General features: G+C 50.4%; 1 protein-coding gene across 1 annotated transcript in view; it reads left to right on the top strand.

Moving 5' to 3' along the window:
- The first annotated feature begins 2,742 nt into the window (after nt 1–2,742).
- The window catches only part of LOC120843873, an 89,372-nt gene continuing 71,581 nt past the window's right edge, over nt 2,743–20,533 (top strand). Inside the window, exons 1-6 of the mRNA XM_040215329.2 lie at nt 2,743–2,753; nt 18,572–18,777; nt 18,834–18,898; nt 18,959–19,111; nt 19,175–19,303; nt 19,365–19,449. Coding sequence (XP_040071263.1) covers nt 2,745–2,753; nt 18,572–18,777; nt 18,834–18,898; nt 18,959–19,111; nt 19,175–19,303; nt 19,365–19,449 — 647 coding nt within the window. The 5' untranslated portion in view covers nt 2,743–2,744. The remainder of the gene's footprint in view (nt 2,754–18,571; nt 18,778–18,833; nt 18,899–18,958; nt 19,112–19,174; nt 19,304–19,364; nt 19,450–20,533) is intronic.

Here is a 20,533-nt window from a genome sequence, read left to right as displayed (position 1 = left end):
TCCCGTGAACGAGCTCGGCTCCTTGTCCGCTCCATTGGTACGGCCGTAGTGGTTCCTGTGACTGCTTACGGGAATCCTCGGCGCGTAGTTGGAATTCTTTCTTTCCTTTCACTACTTGGAATCGGAACGCGCCCGAAGTCGAAGAGTATTTAGAAAAATCTCCGTCGCTTCTCGCGGCGAAATTCGAGCGACCGAGCGACGCGGACGGACATACCGACTGCAAAAAAGTGCGGAAGACTGCTAGAAAGCTGTTTCCGAATTCCTTCGTAACTTACGCAAAACTCGCGATCATTTCGCCTCGTGAATACTCATTTCTTACGTTTTTTTCGTACGCACATTTGTCGTCGTAAGATAGCTTTATAAATCTGGTCTTTGTTTTGATTACATAATATTGTGGTGCAATAAATATACAACAAAAAATATGTTGGCAACTTTCTCCTAATTGTGTGGGAAGTAAAAGGAGCCTTCAAAAAATCCACCTGGATTCAATCCATACGGCTCGGGCTTGCTAGCCGGTTGTTGTGCGTGTGGGTGTAACGGTGCACCTGGCAACACCCTCGCCTCGCCCGTCGATTCCTTTGGGAGAGGAGGATTCGCGTGATGGGAGTACGAGTACGCTGCCTGAGGCTCGTCGGGGTGTCTCCGGTCGAAGGGGGGTGTGTAAGGGCGCGCGATACACCCACGTACACCCTTTTTTTTAGAGTGGTGCAGAAAGACTACGGTTCCCACGTTGCATTCCAACAGCGGTGGCGTGGCGAAACTGGCTGGTGAGATCGGTCTATACACCCTTTCCGAAATTCAGTGCCATCTGGTGGTTCGTAAAGCAGTTAAGGTTTTGTCATATCAATGGCGGAAATTAACTTGTATCGGCACCGTCAGTTTTGCAAGTTAACGGCACGCGAGGAATTGTTCACTGTGAGTTGATTCGCGATCACTTTCAATTCGATGGTGACCAAGAACCTGCATTCAGAACAAAGCTCCAACCCATTCAGATGTCTCAAGAAAATTCTATACGCCAAAGTGCTTTAAAGACGATTGTGTGCTGCCCACAGATTGACTGAAGCTGAATTATTAGAAATAAACGCTTACGTAGCTCTTGTGTTCCATTCTTACGTCGCGTCGTACTGACCCCTGAATGTACTGGCCTCGCATAATCCGCTTAGGAGCGTCTTCAACGTCTTCGTTTATCAGTCACTAGAAGGCCGCCATTGGTATGGCACAGATACCGTTCCACAGATGATGATAGTGATCAAAGTGGCCAGACTGAACTTCGGAAAGGGTCTATTACCAAAGCTCTAAAAATTGCGAAACTTGCCAGCAAGACAGCTGGCCGCCGGCATGTCGATGCTCGTGTGGAAAAGCACGTGCGATTTCAAGCTTGCCAAAGCTATGATCACGTGCACGCTGCACGTGCTTGAACGCATGTGGCACCAGTCGGGGCGCCATGCTTTGGGCCTTTTCCGGAATTCAGTGCCATCTCGTGACTCAAATGGCAGTTTAACTTTTACCGGCACTGAACCAATGGTCTGAATTATTTTATGTTGCACTGTCAGTATCGCAAGCCAACGGTAAACGAGAATGCGCGCTTCACTGGACAGTTCTTTTTCAGTTTATTTCAGTGTCGATGGCGAAAAAGATGCAACCAGTAAGAACGAAGCACCAGTCCACATAGACGCGTTGATAGAGTTCTATACATCAAGGGGAATTGAAGCCGAGTGTGTGCTACTAACAGATCAACTGGGCCCGAGTAACAAATGAACGCTTACGCAGCTCTTGCATCAAATTCCTGCTTGACGTCGCACTAACGCCTAGAATGTAATCATCTGCTTAGGAGCATCTTCAACTTCTTCCTTCCTCACTGAACAGAAGGCCGCCATTAGTATAGCATATATGCCATTTCTCAGATGATGATAGTGATCAAAGTTGCCAGACTGAATTCCGGAAAGGGTCCATTGTTTATTGGCCCCGAGAGTAAAGCCCCTCGATATGTTCTCGTTTGTCTTACACCCTTATCAAGGGGCTTTACCCGAGAGCGGACACGAGCGTCGCTGTGGTCGCCGCGTCCTGATTGGTTGAGGACCTGAGGTGTGCCGTGACGTCAGGGGAAGGACTCAGCTTCGCGATCTCACATCCGGCTCGCTTCCCCCTGCCCCCGTTCCCTGGTTTGTGATCATGCTGGCCTACTGTTCAGTACCGCAATGAAAAGGCCGAAAAACGCCGGTATCATCTGTCACCTCCCGAAGATGTTGAGGTTAAAGATAACACAGACAATCAAACTACGGATGGGAAAGGCACCGTCAACGTCGGTCGCTGTGTGCCGTGAGCACTTCGAGGAGCGAAACTTCGTTTACCCGGTGTACAAGACGCTGCGTAAGACCGGTACCGACGTCCTTCCATACCTTCTCTGAGCTAGTTACCCAAAATATGCACAGCAATATAGTGCCGTAATTTGGAATGATTATACTTTTCCTGACATTCTTTTTTTATTCCAGCCTTGTGTATTAAAAAAAAAAAAAATACACCGTTTAGTTTGAGTTGTTATTTCCAGGTAAAAGAGACACCACTTGGTCCCCAAAAGCGTCTTCAGCCTCCAAACTCCATACAGCTGGGCTCTGACAACAAAAAAAAAACAGGAGCAAAGCAAGTATTCGAGCGGCTGTTTAGTGCAAGATGCGGCCCGAGTCGCAGAAAATGTGGAACCTGTGGAGGGTGGCAGTTTGCGTGAGAAAAGCTTCTGGTATTTTATGTTCAAGGTAATTTGATTTACTTAAAATCTCAATTTTAGAGTCTGTAGAACGTAAATTGTCGAGAAGGGACTAAGAAGAAGCCAGCCACCTTCACTTACGTTTATTGCACATTACTTGAGGGATATTATAAACAAGTCCACAAATACCACCAGTGGAGTTCACTGAAATACTATCCGAATCAAAACAAAGGTCAATTGCGAACAATGCAAACAGATATAAATAAATGACCGGTATATGACTGTGTTTTTTTTTTTTTTCTTCTTTACTTTGCCTCTGTATCTGGGCTCTCTCACTTGTGATTTTCTCTCCATGGCCCAGACTACATTTGACATTTTGCTCGAGCAGCCTGCAGCTTTACTGCTTCGGCGTTTTTGTTTAGAAGCAAAGATAAAAATAAAATAAAAATAATATAGATAACTTGTCATTTAATTCGGATTACCAAGAACATTGATCGTGTAAAATGTAAATCTAACGCGATGTTCCTGCAAGTGTGACCACATTTCTTCAGTTTCATGTACCAGCTGTGATTCATGCGCTTCCTGCCTTGTCACCCATGCCTGAAATGTTTATTGAAGTTTCGCCTGCAGCTACAGGCCATGCCCCAATACAACTACATAAGAAAATTCACACTTCCCAGAAAAAATGCGCATAAAAAAGCAAATAGAAACGAGCGCGCCGACAGCCAACGTCGTCACAGCCTCCACAATGCGAGCGCAGCGAGTGAGGGAAAAATCCTGTCCTCGGCGTGACGTCACCTCGGTTCGCCGTAAGGGGGCGGAACGCAAACTTCTCGGGGCTCATACACCCCTTCAAGAAGTACGCCCTTTTACAGTCGATCTGAAAATACTGCGAAGGGGCGTGCGTAGAAAACATCAAGAAGCTGGCAAGTCTACAACTTGTATAATACTCACTTCCAAGGGACTGTATATAATTGAAAGACTTGCCAGTTTTATGGTGTCTTTTGCGCACGCCACTGTGCAGTATTCTTAGATAGGCCGTAAGAGGGCGTAATTTTCTAAGGGAAAGAAATCGGTCAGCTAGAACGAAAGAGAGAAAACACAGAGGGGGAGAAACAGAGACATACACAACGCCGACTCTCAACTAACGTCACTAGATTATTTCAGTTGTGGAACTCCCGCGGAAGGGGCTATCCCCCTTCACTCACTTCAATCCGCCTGCCGTCGCTCGAAGCGCCATCTACATTTTCGTTTCATAAGTGCGCGTTCCATAGAGCTGCATAGAGCAGAGCCGAAACGCCATCTAGACGCCGTGCTTCGAAACGTACGTATCCCATAAAATACACTGCAGTTACCAAAGCAGCCGCCCGGCGCATCGAGTGACGCCAGGCGAGTCATGGTGAGTGAGGGGGGGGGGGGGGGGGGGAACACTGCTCGTGCATGCAGGGCGTCTATGAGCAGTTGCGTAACTGAGCTAATCTAATACCCAATACACACGGCAGTGTAAGGGTATATTTAGCTTAGGTTCCTTAGCTGAAGGTACCTGTAGTAAACGGAGTTCTTGATCACACGATAATTAAACGGAGCACTTTATGTCGATTGCACTCCTGCTAAACCACGAGAGGATGATGTGATAAACAATTATTCCTCGAAATCGGTTGGACACGCAATTTTTGATTGCTGTGTGCGAAATAACACATATAAAACCTAAAAATTACTTGTGTTTGCTTTTGCGGCACTTTATTTTTTTATCTATATATAAGGGTGCACCTAAATGAGTCTTGCTTTAAAACGTTCGACCCGTGTGGCCACTCTGGCCCTAAATCATCTGCGTTTACGAGTTTCCATCGCGAGGTGGGCGACTTTTTTCTGTTAAGCAGCTCCATTTTTTCGTGAAGTTCTCACTGAAGTAGCTAAACAGTGCCCGGCAGAAACGAACCACATCAGTCACGCCAGTCACGCGATCGAAAGGAATGGACGACGACGAGGATAAAAGGTCCTGGGCGGGAGAGTCGGACGACACGTCTAATACCTCGAAAAAGAGCTCGCAGTGGTCCATCGCGTTCCGGTTCGTAGCAGACATTGTTTTCCACGTTCCGACGCTGCTACCTGCTAGCTGGGGTCTACGTTCCTCGTTAATGTATTATTCCATCACATTTGTTTTCGCAATATATTCCATTTGTTATAATGCGTTCAACAAGATATATTTATATATATCTACGATATTATTTTTAGTTCGTGGGTCTGAGGCTACTCCCTGTAGCTGTAAAGGGAGCTTGGCGAGCTCCGTTTAGCACTGGAGCTCCCTTAGTGAAAGGGACCTTTATGCACTGTGTGATCACGATCTCCAGGTCCCTTTACTACAGGCACCTGTGCTAAAGGTACCTTTACGCTGCCGTGTGATTTGGGTATAATAACGTTGCTCTCAACTGAGGCTTTATACTTCTTCTTTATCACTTTAACTCAAAGATTCACAACTAAAGTAATATCAATAAATCAACCTAAATACTTACAATACACTACTAAATAAAATAAAATAAATTTAATTAAATTTAGTAGATTTATCTAGAATTCACAACTCAGAACAACCTATTGCCTATCTTCAGGAACGTGGATCTGAGGTAGTTTCTGGTGTTTCCATCGACATCCAGGATATGTTCTAGTCAATACCTCACACCAGTCTCATGCCAATTTTGCGACAAACGATCGAAGAACAAGGTGTAACGCCTTTTCAAACCGCAGCAGGTTTCAGCATAGACGCCTTCTTGGAACTGCTCTGGGTATATTTAAACGGCGACCGTGATCTCGTGTGAAGGTCTAATCTACGTCCAAAAAAGTGGGATCTGCGTTGGGTTCTAGGGTGGCGCCACATCTGTGCGATCTGTTCTTGGCAACGTGTGATAGGCATATCTAATATATCCTGAACGATGCCGGAATCGAAGCCAACTTTAGGTAAGTAGAGGATTTACTGATCCTGTGCAGCAAAAACATCAAGAGTAAAAAAAGCGGATGCAGGAGCACTATTATGGGAACCTTCCGAAAATGTTGGCGCAACCTGGTCTTCACTCACGAGCTGCCCGTGGACAAGTTTATAAAGTTCCTGGACCTCTTACTTGAAATTAAGGATGGACATGTGTGCTGGAGGTACGAACCTTCAAGTCAAGGTTTTCCTTCGTTTCCATCTGGCCATTCAATATGCGTCAAGCGAGGTGTTGCCAACACGGCATTCGTTGCAGCGCTACACAAGTCATGCCACCATCAAGCTCACGCTTGGTTTCACAAACAGATTACCCGGCTTTGCGACTCTGAGTATCCAGATGCCCTCCTTTGAGCCGTATGTGAGACTATATGCAGGAAATGTTTTCGGGGATCACCAAATACTGAGCGACAAAGACAGAGTCCCCGAAAGAACTTCGCGTATAGTCCCTAGCTACATCCACGGTGTCACCCACCGACTCAAAAATATCGCTGCACAAAAGAATGTCCTGGTCGTGTGCTCGGCATCGAACGAAAGAAACTCTGTGCCGCAGGATAAATCAGGCCAAGAACCACCAGCCAGCCTGCAACACTGCGCACAGGACTAAAAATGCCACATGCCAGACTGGTGTTATATACCACATCCCAATGTCATGCGGGAGCTACTACATCGGGCAGACGGGACGCTGCATCCATGACAGAGTCAGGGAGCACGCAGCATGGGTGCAGGGCACGGGGGCTGGGCACCTTGCAGCCATAGCCTCCTCTAGAGCCACTAAATGAGCTGCGCTTAAAGTATCGGCACTCTATTTCCTGACACTGTGTGGGCGCCGCCATTTTCGGTGCTTAGCAGGCGCAAATGACTGCCTATCGTCATGATTCTAAAGTGCAAAATTGTCAGCTTTAGATTCGATGTTAGGAAACTCATGTAATATTCCTTTGCTCTGTTGCGAATTGATTAAAGATTTGTGAAACGCGTAAAAGGGTTTCCTGTGATTTTAGATAAAGCCTAAGATAACGGGCAACCATGATTTTAAGCCACAATATGGGCAAGTGTCGTTACTCTGAAGTGTAGCTTATTTAGTGGCACTAGCATCCTCTGTACTGGCAAAGCCTGGCAAATCACCACGAGAAGCGGCCGCTGAAATTAAAAAGGTAGAGCGGCAGGCAACGGATGACAGGAAAGCCTGAAGCCCCTCTATCCTGGAAAAAGTGGCGACATTCATTGTTGTAGAAATGCTCGAGGCACGTGCCGCGCGCCACTTCTGGGAAATTCGTGGTACAGCACTGTAGTACAGCTAAGTGCTGCGATGTGCCGCCATGATCTTCCCAAGGGCTGCACGTTGCACGTGCCTCGTGCATCGACGCACCTAGCGCTACTTTAGAAACACGAAGGGGCTTTAGGAAAGCCACGTGACGGGCGCCCCACTGTGGCGAGATGCCGAAACACACTTCTCTCGAGCGATGGAATGTCCGCTCGTGGTCCTCACGTTCCTCGCGCTACCGCTTGTTTTTTCGTCGGGATGGAAAAACATGTTTCGGGTCGTCGCCGCTGCAAAAGCTGTGCGCTGACGTGCAGGTTCCTCCAGAGCCGTATATGTAGAGAGTTTGGCCATTCGTTGGGAAGTATAGGAGACAAATGAAGCGGCGCCATTGGCCGAAAGCGGGCTGGGCGTGTTCCAGGGCGTCTTCAGAAATTCGAATGTGACCAACCAGAAGCCGGAAATAATACCCTGGCGGTGGTCGCGAGAAACAAACCTGATAACTGCATTGGAGCAACTCTTGATGGCTGAAAATATGGTACACGTGAATCAGGGTGTTGGAACTAAATGTTTTTCGTTCCGTTTTCATTTTCGTTCCGTACAAAAAAGTTCCGTTCCGTTTCCGCTCCGGAACGAATAATAGGGAGTTTTAGAATAGCGCACGCTAAAGCTTTGCGCACGCAAAGAATAGCGTCGTCGCCACTGCGCATGCTCCGAACGCAAACCAGGTTTTGCGCTTTGCGTGCGCAATTTTAGCGCGCGCTATTTCTCGGAAATAGCGTGCGTACGCAAAGAGTCTTTGCGCTTCTCCAAGGAGGATTCGTGATGAGAAGTTGGCTAAAGCCAAGACGAGCACAGTTAAAAAAAATGGCGGCTTCCAGGATTATGTCGGCGGCTGTTTTGGCGGCGTCGTGAGTTCGACGTCGGCGGCATCCTCGCGACTGCAATTTTCAATACGGGACGACATTGTACTCGGTTTGGCAGCGATCACCGGCAACTTGATGCTTGCGACGCGCGAACATTTCACGGCGAACGAACGATGTGCGAAGGTCAGTACACGAGACCTCTCTTGCCGAGGCGACGCAAGCGGACACGACCGGTCAACCGCTCGCGTCGCGTTCTCATGTTTAAACAAATTAAAATGCTACTCTGGACCAAAAAACTCGTTTTTTTTTCTAAAGTTACAGCATTTCGTGTGTGAAATAAAATATTTTATTGTATCTTGGTGGCGTCGCGAGCGCGAGATGCTTGGGCTTTTGCGTCGCGGCGGAGAAACGCTATTCTAAAACTCTCCTGCGTCGCGTGCGCTAATACAAGCGCTAAATTTAGCGCTAGCGTACGCTAAAATTGCGTACGTTGTTCTAAAACTCCCTAATAAATGCTCCGTAACGGTTCGTAACGGTTTCTTTCTATGAAAAAAAATCGCAACAAAAATTAAAAGGAACGTAACGTTTATTTTTACACAAAAATAGATAATTCAGGCGCTCTAGAGGAATCCGCGGAAACGACATTGCTTCTGAGATCATGTTCATTGCCTTGAGAATGAGATCATGATCAAGGCACCGAACATGATCTCAGAAGCAGCACGTCATCAAGTGTGCTCGGTGAAAGGCAAGACCTCTGGTCCGATAAAATAAATTTCAGCGCCGAGAAGGCCCTGAAGGCCCATAGGGATGAAGTACACTTTTGCAACAGAGTCTAAGACTGCCGTATCCGTAGAAAAACAAAAGATAGACTTCTACAACGCCGGGTCACAAACTTCCCGCGCTTGCCGTGATCTGTTGTCTGTCTGTGTCGTCAGAAGAAAGCATGGAGGAAGAGGGTGCAAGAGCCAAGGAGAGCATTGCGAGCGTGTGGAGGCGTTGCGCCACCGCGCTCTCATTGGTGGGAAGCAATGGCGCCTTGCGTCATGTTTTTTGTTTCTCGTTGTATTTTTTGTCTTTGTTTTTGCTATGCTTGTTCGCCCGGAGTTTAGACGCGGGAGCGATGGCTTGCTTGTCTTCTCTTTAATTATTGTACAAACCAACGGCTGTCTCTTCGCTGCGTGAAACGAATTACTGAAATACCTGATATTTTCCCTTGAACCGAAAACCGATAAGAAAATTTTTCGGTTTTACTCCGGAACAAAATAATAAATAACGTTTCGATTACGTTTCCGTTCCGCCCAAAAATATCGTTTTTTTCGTTTCTCGTTTTTGGTTTTCGTTTTGTTCCGATACCCTGCACGTGATGTTTCAATCACACTTATCTAAAATGATGGTGGAAGAGTGCGACTAGCGGAAAGATCGACATAATCCTTACGCCAAACGCCGAGCGCCGGGAATCTGCCCGTCAGAGCGGTCACACTAGGGAGTTTTAGAATAGCGCACGCTAAAGCTTTGCGTGCGCAAAGAATAGCGTCGTCGCCACTGCGCATGCTCCGAACGCAAACCAGATTTTGCGCTTTGCGTGCGCAATTTTAGCGTGCGCTATTTCTCGGAAATAGCGTGCGTACGCAAAGATTCTTTGCGCTTCTCCAAGGAGGATTCGTGATGAGAAGTTGGCTAAAGCCAAGACGAGCAGAGTTGAAAAAAAATGGCGGCTTCCAGGATTATGTCAGCGGCTGCTTTGGCGACGTCGTGAGTGCGACGTCGGCGGCATCCTCGCGGCTGCGATTTTAAATACGGGACGGCATTACATGTACTCGGTTTGCCAACGATCACCGACAGCTTGGTGCTTGTGACGCGCGAACACGAGACCTTTCTTGTCGAGGCGACGCAAGCGGACACGACCGCTCAACCGCTCGCGTCGCATTATCACGTTTAAACAAATCTAAAATAATACTCTGGACCAAAAAACTTTTTTTTTTCTTAAGTTACAGCATTTCGTGGGTGAAATAAAAATTGTGACTGTGTCTTGGTGGCGTCGCAGGCGCGATATGCTTGGGCTTTTGCGTCGCGACGGAGAAACGCTATTCTAAAACTCTTTCGCGTCGCGTGCGCTAATACAAGCGCCAAATTTAGCGCTAGCGTGCGCTAAAATTGCGCACGTTATTCTAAAACTCCCTATTCTTTCCACGCAAAACAGAGTTGAGCGGTGCATTCGTTTCTTACATCTTTCTGCATGATCATAATGAAACAACACGTGAACCCTATTTTCAACCACAAAGAGTTACTACACTTCACTCTTACGCACTTATTTAAACCATATACGAACATAGACCTTCGATGATCGATCGGCTCAGAACTGTTTCTCGCTACCACCGCCAGGGGATTCTTTTCGGCTTCTGGTTGGTCGAGAGAGCATGCCAAGCCCTCTTTCCGAGTCTGCCGCACGCCCTGGCTCTGCCCGCACCTCCCATTGACCAAACTCTCTACATATACGGCTCTGGGTTCCTCGAGAAATGCTCTATGCTACCAGATCATTTCGCTCCAAATCTGCGACCGGGCACTTTATGGCTCCGTCGTCGAACTGCCAGGCTTTGTGAGTATAGAGAAGGCTGTGTTGCAGCCCATTGCCGTACGTACGGGTACAGGTCAAGTTTTAGCAGCGTTTCTCTTAAAAGACACAGAAATGTCTTTGCGCGCGAAATTCTCGAGGCCCTGACCATTGAGAAAAGCGCCACTGACTGCCTGAACATGCCCTCCGCCACGGTCAGCAAGAAAATAAAAAATAAAACATAAATTTAATAAAAAAAAAAAAAAAAAGAGAGTCTTGTTCTACGTGGGGCCTCCAGTCTAGGGCTCCAGTACTTTCCGCCGCCATTTTTGCCCGCTCCATCAGCTCTCTTTGACTTTGGGCAGACGAGCTGAGCAGCGCAGCTTCCCAGGTCTCGTTGGAAGTGTTGGGTTTAGGAGGGAGAGAGGGATTAGACGCGCTCATCCCCGTAGCGCCGTCTTTCCTGCACGGCATGTTAATCCTGCTCCTCACGTTATTGAATTCGGCGAATAGCGGCGCCGTGCGTTCGAGGCGGGCGGCATGCTCAAAACCAGGGGAACGTACTGTCGGGCGCATGCAACGTCTACTTTCCTGCACGGCATTTGATCCGGATCCTCACGTGATCGGATCTCGGCGAATAGCGGCACGGCGGCACGTGGAAAACGGACGCGTAAAGGGCCGCCCACACTAGCGAGAAAACGCGCGTGGCACGCCGATCGCGGCAAGTAACAAAATGTCGCCGAAGCACAGTCAGCGCCACGAGCGCGTGCAGGGACACGCCCTTTATCTTACCGCTCAACCGATTTATCGGCGCGCCGGGCGCGTTTTCTCGCTAGTGTGGGTGGCCCTTAACTCTGGCTCCCGTAGGGAGTCTATACAGGAACTCTACTTGAAAGCTACGGGAATATCTATCGGGATAGAATTTGTGTAGGTTAGTGTGTATATCTATTTGTTTGTATTTGACGCCAGGCCGCAGCCTCCTCGCGATAAAGGCTGTGGTCGGGAGGGGGAAAATATAATTAAATATATTAATGAAGTTTATTTCCCATTCAATACAAGAATGAAGGAAACAGGGGGAAAAGCTGTTTAAAAGCTTGACGGAGAGCCCCCTGCTCCCTGTTCATCTTCACTTTATACCTTCTGACGGGCAAGGATCTCTGCGAACTGATTTGGTACCGGTTCTGGATAGTCCGTTTGTAGTGAAGGTGCCCAGATGATACTTGCTCGGGCTACAGCATGTGCTTGTCTATTTCCCTGGACGGACTGGTGTCCCGGTGTCCACACCAGCTTGACGTTGGGAATACCATATCCGATTTTAAGTAGGAGTTTGTTTGCTTGCGGGGATATCCTGCCTGCTTTGTAGCGTCTGATAGCTGCTTGAAAGTCAGTGATGATTACTCGACGGGATTGGTTCGTTGGGCTGGTGATAGCAAGTGCTATGGCCATTCCCTCGGCTACTACTGGAAGGGTGGTTTTAGCTGAGGTTGTGACGATCGTGTTCATCTTGTGGTCGATGACACTATACCGCTGCAGTCGGGTCCGGTTACGTTGCCGAGTCTACGTTCTTTTGGCCATCGTAGGTCTGTTGAAGAGCCTCGGATGGTGCCTTCCGGCGGCCCGCGTGCAGGGACGGATTCGTGTTGCGCGGGATGGGTGCCGTCTGTGTATTTTCTCGGAGTACTTGTGGCATTTGAGCGGTCTCTTGATAGGTGCTCAGAATAGGTATTCCGAGGGAGCTTAGCACCCGACGGCCTGTTTGCGTGAAGGCTAATCTCTCTTTCTGGCTGGCTAGATGAGCGTCCGCCAGTTCTTGGTATGTGTTGTGGACTCCCAGCAGCAGGAGCTTGACGCTGGGTGAGTACGGGGGTAAACCCAAGACTACCTTGTAACCTTTGCGGATGATTACATCCATCTTGCTTTTGTCCCTCGCCGTAAGTGTGAGGTAGGGAGTTGCATACACGATTCCTCTGATGATGAGTGCCTGCGTGATCCGGATTAGGTCTGGTTCCTTGAGGCCGTGTCTATGACTTGTTATCCGGCTCATCATGCGAACTATTTGGGTGGTTGTAGTCGTGAGTTGGCTAACTGTGTAGCCTGATCTGCCGTCTCGCTGGAGATGAACCCTACGATCTGGACCCTCTTCACTACCGGTATTGAGGTACCGTCCCTGAATACTAGGCTGATCTCCGGTGTCTTGTCCGGTGGCTCCGTCTTTCTTCTGTGCGATCATACCAGTCATAATTCCGATTTTTTCCGGGGCACACTGAAAGTTTTTCGCTTCAAGGAACCGCTGGACTGTGCCTACAGCTTTTTGCAGAGAGTCTTGTTTATTGCCGTCAGACCCCGACGCTGTCCATATCGTAACGTCATCTGCGTAGAGGGTGTGTTTGATATGTGGGATGTTCTCCAGCAGAGGAGGAAGTTTGCACATTACAAGTTTAAACAGGGTGGGTGAAAGAACGGATCCCTGAGGAGTCCCTTTGCCTGGGACTTTAAGGACGTCCGAGCGGATGGATGCAATGCGAATGGTTGCGGTACGTTCCTTTAGAAAGTCCCACACGTATTCATATGTGCGCTGTCCGTAGTTGGAAGATGTCAGGTTCTGAAGCACTGTCGTGTGGCAGACGTTGTCAAAGGCTCCTTTTATATCCAGGGCCAAGACAGCTTGCGTCGTGGTTCGGGATATGTTGTCCAGGATGTCTTCCTTGAGTTGAAGCAGGATATCTTGCGTTGACAGTTGGGACCTAAATCCAAACATGGTATATGCATGTACCGGTCTTCTCGGGGTACGGCTGCGGGCGATTTAGGACCACGTGCTCCAGCAGCTTCTTCAAGCATGACGTCAGGGAGACTGGTCTGAGTTTTTCCAGGCTCGGAGTTTTTCCTGGTTTAGGGATGAGTACTATCTCTGCTGCTTCCACTATGCCGGTATCTTGGATATGCCTCATATTCTGTTAAGGTACTGAGTTAGTGCGCAGAAAGATTCTCCGTCAAGGTTCCTAAGTAGTCTGTTTTCAACTCTGCCTCTACCTGATGAAGTGTTGCGGGTCAGGTCCTGAGCTGCCTTTATGACTTCCGTCTCGAATAGTGGTGCGTCCAACTCGGTGTTTGGTTCCCCGTTGTAGTCGGAGTAGTCTGCTTGGATTGAACTGCCGATGTAGCGGTCCTTCAGCTTTTGCAGGGTTTCCTCGTTCTTGCCTAGGAAGTCGTGCACACTCTTACCGAGAGTGTGGCTTCATTGGCTCTTGCTTTTGGATGGGTCCATGAGGTGCTGAAGAAGCGACCAGGTTTTCGCCGTGCCCAAGGTCTCCTGGAGTTCGTTGCACATTTGATGCCAGTTGTTCTTCCCCAGCTGTTCTGCGGGTCCTAGTGCTTCTTTCTCACGTCGGGCAATGCGGAGGTAAAGCTTGCGATTTAATTTTTGACGCTTCCATCCCTTGAGGAGGCTGCGTCTAGCTTACCACAAGTGTAGTAGACGGGAATCCACCCCTGGCGTCTCGCTCGTGAGGTTAACGTGTTTAGTGTGTTTTTCCGCAACCGCCTGCAGATCTCTGACCCATCTCTCTAGGTCGTCTGCTTCGTTGGTTACTCCGGAGCGCGTTTTACAAAAAACGTCCCAGTCTATCATGGCGTGCCTTTTGATAACTTCTTGAGCACAGTTATTGCGACCGCTGACTAGGGACTCCTCTGTGTTGGTCCATTCTGCTGGAACGAATTGAATTAATGCCAGGTCGGGACACGTGTCTTTACTTACACTGTTACCCGTCCTAGTAGGTTGCTCGGGGTCCGTTAGTAGAGTTAATTGGTGTTGACACATTGCGTCGTATAGTTTAATTGGTTCCCTTTGCAGTTGCTTGTTTATAGCCCCACGTTGGATGTGCGGCATTAAAGTACCCTACTATTAGTAAGTTCTGTTGAGCTCACCTTAGTGCCCTGTCTAAAAACCGCTCAAATACCTCTTCGGTTCGGCTTGGGGGACTGTAGATATTCAGTATAAAGAAACTGGGTGCTTTTCGTCGTTTATGTAGTAGCTCTACTATGCGATGTTCTGCCGAGGTAGTGTTGAATTCGCTCTGCTTTACAGTAATGTGATTCGCAACTAACGTGGCTATCTTGGGGTTTCCGCTCGTGTGCGTGAAAGTTTGACACCCCGGTAAGGTGGGGGGATCTTTTCCTGTTTATTGTAGGCATATTACGTCCGGGGTGAATCTCTGCTGGCAATGAAGTGTGCTAGGGCACCTCGTTTGCCCCGGAAACTGTGACAGTTCCATTGCTATACAATCGTCCCTTTGTTTTGGCATACCATCGTTAAGGTTTGGGGTTATAGTGGTGGGATGGAGGTTCAGCGTGCCGGATTCAATGTAGGTTGCTTGGTGATTTACATGATGCGGGATAACGTAGGGTTGAGAGCGGACGTCCGTCTTCCTAGCCTTCTTGACTGTTTCTATCTGCTCTTTCTCTGTGGCGGTGCGTAAGTGCTCTTGCAGGCAAGCTATCGTTTCCTGGAGTCGAGCAATAGACCGCTGCGCGTCCTCTAGCTGAGCGTGTGGGGGAGTGGGAGATTTGAGCTCCATTATAGGGGACATTAGCCGTTGCTCAATTTGGTAAACAAGGATGGTTATGCGCGTGAGCGTGCTCATAAGGGCCCTTGCCCACTCTGGAACGGTTTCGCGTTCTGGTGGGGAGCGGGGGTGGGAAGGTTTGAGTGGTGAGGGAAAAGGATCTGTTGATTTGGGTGGGGGGCGAGACCCTCTCAGCTTTGCTGCCCAGCTCACCTGAGCATTGGTGCGGCTTTGGTCCCTCGACTTGCTGCGGTTCCTTGTCTTGCTTCGGCTCTGCCGCCTAGGAGCCTGACTCCGCCGGTGTCGAGGAGTCCTGCCTTGTTGCTGGGGTGTCTGGCTCCTCCCTTGGTTTCTTCCCTGCCCTCCCTTGCCGGCGGCTGCCTGGCTCGGCTCCTGGCTCGGCTCCTGGCGCGGCTCCTACTTCGGCTCTTGCGACTCGTAGTACGCTTGGTGGTGTTGTCTTGTATCGATTGGCGATCGTTGTAGCGCCTCTGGCACATCCTGTCTCCAGTTAAATGCTGTCCATCGCGCAGTAAACACTTCGGGGTGCAGGCGTGGTCCGGGGTATGGTTCTGTGTCGCACACTGAATGCAAATGCGGATGTTTGGGGTGGGTCACACATCCGCTCTGTGCCCTTCCCTGACGCACCTTGCGCAGAGTTGTCTTGGGGGTCTGTCGGGGAGAACTCTCTGGCGACTTGCGCTGTAGATTACGTAGCTGGGTAGTTTCCTGCCCTCAAATGTGTTGAGGGCTGAGCTCGACTGGCCTTGCATTTGAGCAATGATGATCTGAGGTCCGTTCCCTACTCGAATAAAATCGAGAAGTTCTTCCGTAGTGGATCCTGGCTTCACGTGGTGAATTACTCCCTTGATAGAATCGCCTGGCGTCGCCAGGTGCGTGTACGACGGGTAGCTTTTGCCACCGAGCGTAAGCTGGTGCACCCGCGTAAGTGCTCGGGCGGTTTTTTCGTCCTCTGTGTGTACCGACAGGATGTTCTGATTGCTGTTTATTTGGATCTGGACCTTGTTACTCATCTCATCTCGAAGAGGTGCCGGTCACTCTGGCAAGGTATTCGTTAATCTGGAAGAGTTTCCACCTGCCTACATCCATGCCGTCGCGTGGTCGCATGACGACCTTGAAGCCCCCTTTCGGTAGCCGCTCTAGGCGTTTCTTGGCTCGAAAGGTTCGCTCTTTGGTGGGAAAAGCCGCTCCGCTGACGGGAAGGCCCTCGGCGGCGGCGGGAATCGGGCGTAGCTTGCCATTTCGGTAATGTGCCAAGTGCCAAGTGTTACCTCCGTCGTTGATCCTGGTTTGCTCGGTTGAAATTTCCATCGTCGGCATGACAAACTGCCCGTCCAGGCTGTCTCTGCTCATGTTCGCGGAGAGGAACAGCCGTCGACGTGGAGGGAACAGTCGGCGAAGTGCTATGTGGCGTTAGGCCTAGCACGGCGCGGTTGTCTAAAGACGAAAAACAGACCGAATTCAATTTTCAGTCACTTGCCCGGGTCAACGATGATATCATTGTGAACCGGGCGATTCCGGATACCTTATCCATCGAGAATTGGACGGAAAGTAAGGCCAGAACTGGTGGAAAGGAGCGAAATAGCGGGAGCCCATCAATCCAGAAGTGTTCCGATGGAACTCAAGAAAGAAAGGCAGTTTTTGCAATGTGGCACGGCCCCGTGAACTGGGGATAAGAGGGATATGTGTCGGGTGGCGGGTTGTGGGTTGGGTCAAAGAGGTGTAAGTGACTAAATTTAATAATTTAATTTAGTTTTGTATTGTAAGTATTTAGGTTAATTTATTGGTATTACTTTAGGTGGGAATCTTTGGGTTAAAGTGATGCAGAAGAAGTATAAAGTATCAGTTGACAGTCAGCGGCGTGTATGTCTCTGTTTCTCTCTGTATGTGTTTTGTCCCTATTGTTCTAGCTGATCGTTTTTTTTTTTTTGCATTATGTACCAACTAGCTCAGCCTCAGCCTTTTTTCTAAGTGGTCCAGACTACGCAGCCTATGAGCATTCCATTTAAAAAATAATCTACTCCTTTAATTTCCTGTGTCCTAAACCCTTCAATGGTGTCGGCTGTTTTCTACCACACGATATTTAACAGTTTATGAATTGGAGCCTCTAGGTCCTGAATTTTTGCACGCAAGGAGCGCAAGAAGGGTAGCAGTTCGCGTGGCAATAGCTTAGACTCAGCATACGTATACAGATGTTTCAGTATCAGACGACCACCCTTATATTATCAGTGCACGGATGCGTTCAAGAAGGTTACGCCGGGTCCCGTCCTCCGTTCGGCTCAGAAGACGGCTCAAAGGAGAAGAAGGTGGGACCGTGAGAGACGGGAGCGAGGCGGGCGACGGGCAACGCACTTTCCCCACACTTCCAGGCATCCGCCAGCTCTCGGCGCAGTGACTCGGAAATCCTGCGGCGCATTTGGGCCTGGCGGCACTGGCGTGAGCTCTTCTCTCTGGCGGCCAGAAAGCCGGACCCAGAAGGGCGCGAGCTGCTCGCGTCCACGCTGAATCCATACGACGACACGTACTCGTTCATGGTCAGCTTGGAGGCCCACTCAGACACGGCGTCGGCGGCGGGTTCACCGCTCTCGGAGCGGAGGGCGGGAGAGCTCCTGCTCTCGGGGCTGCGGTCGGGAGGCTTCTCTCCTGCTCCCGGAAGCGCGGGGGCGCTCGCCCGACGAGCCTGGTGCACGCTGGCGGTCGGAGGTATCCCGAGCTTGTCCAGCTCGATCACCTGCAGTTCCAGACTGTCGCTCTCCGGCGGTGACAGCGGACAGCTCCAGTGGGGCTCGGGCCTGCTGGCGCAACTCTGTGTCGAGCTCCCGTGACAGGGTTCGGGCAGGCCGTGACAGGAGAGGAATCCCCGGGGAAGGACCTTTTCTAAGATGGTCGGGCTGAGCCGATCGGTGCACGCTGGATTTCGCCTGGAGAAGAGAAGCCTCTGTGCCGCGGGATTCGGTAGCATGCTGACCGTTGAATCGATCAGAAGACAGGCCTCCAAGTTGCTGGCGACCTTGGTTCGGCTGCGTGAGACGTCGCCTCAGCGGACGCTTCGTCACGCCCAGCGTCTCACCTTGGCATGTGCGCCACACAGAGTAGAACCATAGCTCCGCATACTGCCGCCGCTCCCAAACAGCCAGCCCAGAGCCAGGTGTTGGTGTTGTTGGTTTGATCTGCGAAATGACGGATCCAATCACGGATTACCTCAGAACCTTCCCGGCCTTGAGCCACACGCGGAATAGAAGTCGAGGGACACGCACTTACGGATAGCGCATAGTTTTGAGCCACCCCGCAGGCAGCGGCAGAAACCGGCCACGCAAACCAGTCCCGGATCTACAGCGGAGCACTGCTCGTGCCAGCCGCATGGCTGCCACAAGGCACGGCTCGGAGCGCAGCGCAGACCGCCGTGGCCGCCGCGCACCAGCACAGGATTGTCGAGAGGACAACCGCAGCGAGACGTCAGGCGGACGCATGCCATGTTGCCCAGGCAGTCGTGGTCGAACTCACAGGATAGTCCCAGAGTGCCATTCAGCTCCAGGAACGCACCAGATGTCGCGGACCTGCGTGGGGTTTGGGATGAACCAGGACGGTTCCGCTAGAGCAACATCTACTCACGGCAGCGCCTGGTGCAGGATGCCCGTTGTGACGAGCACCAACACAGAGCTCCGCACCAGCAGCGAGTGGAGCGCCATGCGGCCGCCGCAGGAGACAGGTGCCTCGAGCCTGGCCACGTGCGCCGGCGCGTTCCTGGCGGTGGACGGGCAGCTATGCGCTGGGCCTGTGTCGCCCTCCACTTGGCACTCGTCGCTGCCGATGACCTGGAGCAACCCAAAGCAGGGTGGGCCTCACTGGAGACTGCGGCCAAAGCCTATTCATTAACCGCACTCTGCGCAGGGTCGGGGAACTGCGGCTATCTCCACTGGCACGCTTGCACATTGAGAAGGACCCCGAGCGCTTCGGTAAGATATACTATACTCCGCGGTGCTTCTGGGCGCTCGTGCAGCATCAGCCTCGTGCAGACTTCTTCGGGGAGCTCCGCGAGGACCAGTGCCAAGACGACCTGGACTGCGGCCGCTCTAGTGGCCGCACCTGCATAAGAAGGCCCAACGATGCGGCCGGGCGGTGCCACTGTCCCGCCGAACAGTCGCTGCAGGACGGCCGCTGCGTTCCGGGTGAGTGACCTGGTATCTGTGTTGTCAGTTACGCTCAGGAACTACTTGTTACCCGCCGCACAGTTCCGACGGAACCCGGTTGTAAGGACAGTTCTCAATGTGGCAGCCAGTACCTTGAGTGCGTCGAGCAACGCTGTCGCTGCATGCCCCCAAACGTCCTCCATGGCTCTGCTGGCTGTGGCCCCGCACCAGGTGAGCGAACCAAGACGTGTCTAAACGGCTTGGTCTCATAGGAACGTTTCGTGGGGCGCAGAGCCGGCCAAGTCGTCGTGGCTCTCTCCGCTCGCCTTTCTCTTCTCCATTCTGCTTCTAATGACCTGCACCGTCTTCCTGACAAGGTGAGTGCGAGGAAAACTGGTGGTTTTCAGGCGACGCAGCATTCTCCGTCTTTTGCTGCTGAACAGGTTCGAAAAGCGAATGCCTTCGAGGCAGATTCACACATGAGCGTTTTCTTACATTTTTTTGCATTACGTTGTACTAGAACGCGAGCCACCGGAATATCTGTGCTTCGTATGTCGCGTACAAAGCTACTCCTTTAAATACCACACTTCATACGAAGCACGGATGTCCTGAGGACTCGCGTGCGGCGTAAAGGCCCGTTCACACAGTACTGTCTGCTTAAAGTGCACCGAGAACACCTAAGCCCCTTCATATTTTGAAAGTAGCGCAATGTGCGTCGATGCAGGAGTCACGTGCTACGTGCAGCCCTTGGGAAGATAAAGTCGGCACAGCGCACCACTGAGCTGGATTTCGGATGCCATGTTCTTCCCAGAAGTGGCGCGCTGCAAGTGTCTCGAGCATTTTCACAACAATGAATGGCGCCACTTTTCAGAAAATAGAGGGGCTTTAAAAACACCTGCATCGCTATTTTTACAGCGGATCTGTTAAGGGCTAGTTTCCCCAGGATCATGTCCCCCGCAAAGAAATGAAGACACCGAACTCTGGACACCTACCGCCATCTATGAGCGACCCTCATAGATGGCGCCAGCCTTTCCACACTGGCTTGCCTACTTGCGGCCGGCCATTACTTTACATTGAACGGCTCCGCTGCCTTCCTTCTTGACCTGTTTTCTTACCTTTTAAAGCGATTTTGAAGCGTGTGACATTACCCCCAAAAATGTATCCCCTCAAAATTTTTATTGGTCGCGAGATGTTTTGGTGGCGCCCTCCTATGGTTTCCTTTTCTGACATCATTACCTTGCGGACAAGAAGTTCGATGGTGTTTATTTTTAGCGTGGCGGAAGCTAGAAATCGTCTCGCTCTGAAAGCGACGCTCCAAACACCGTCACAATTAAAGCTCTTAGATTACTCTTATTATCGTCATTGAGAAATCCTTTACTGACGTCATAGAAAGCGTTCGGCGAATCCTGGCAGACCGACCACAGCGACGCTATCGATCGCTCACATTGCCAATGGGGTGCA

This window comes from Ixodes scapularis, unplaced genomic scaffold, assembly GCF_016920785.2.
Source record: "Ixodes scapularis isolate PalLabHiFi unplaced genomic scaffold, ASM1692078v2 PGA_scaffold2__306_contigs__length_199485367, whole genome shotgun sequence".
Classification (NCBI taxonomy): Eukaryota; Metazoa; Arthropoda; class Arachnida; order Ixodida; family Ixodidae; genus Ixodes; species Ixodes scapularis.
The sequence above is the reverse complement of the archived record's forward strand: the minus strand, read 5'-3'. Positions and strand labels throughout refer to the sequence as shown.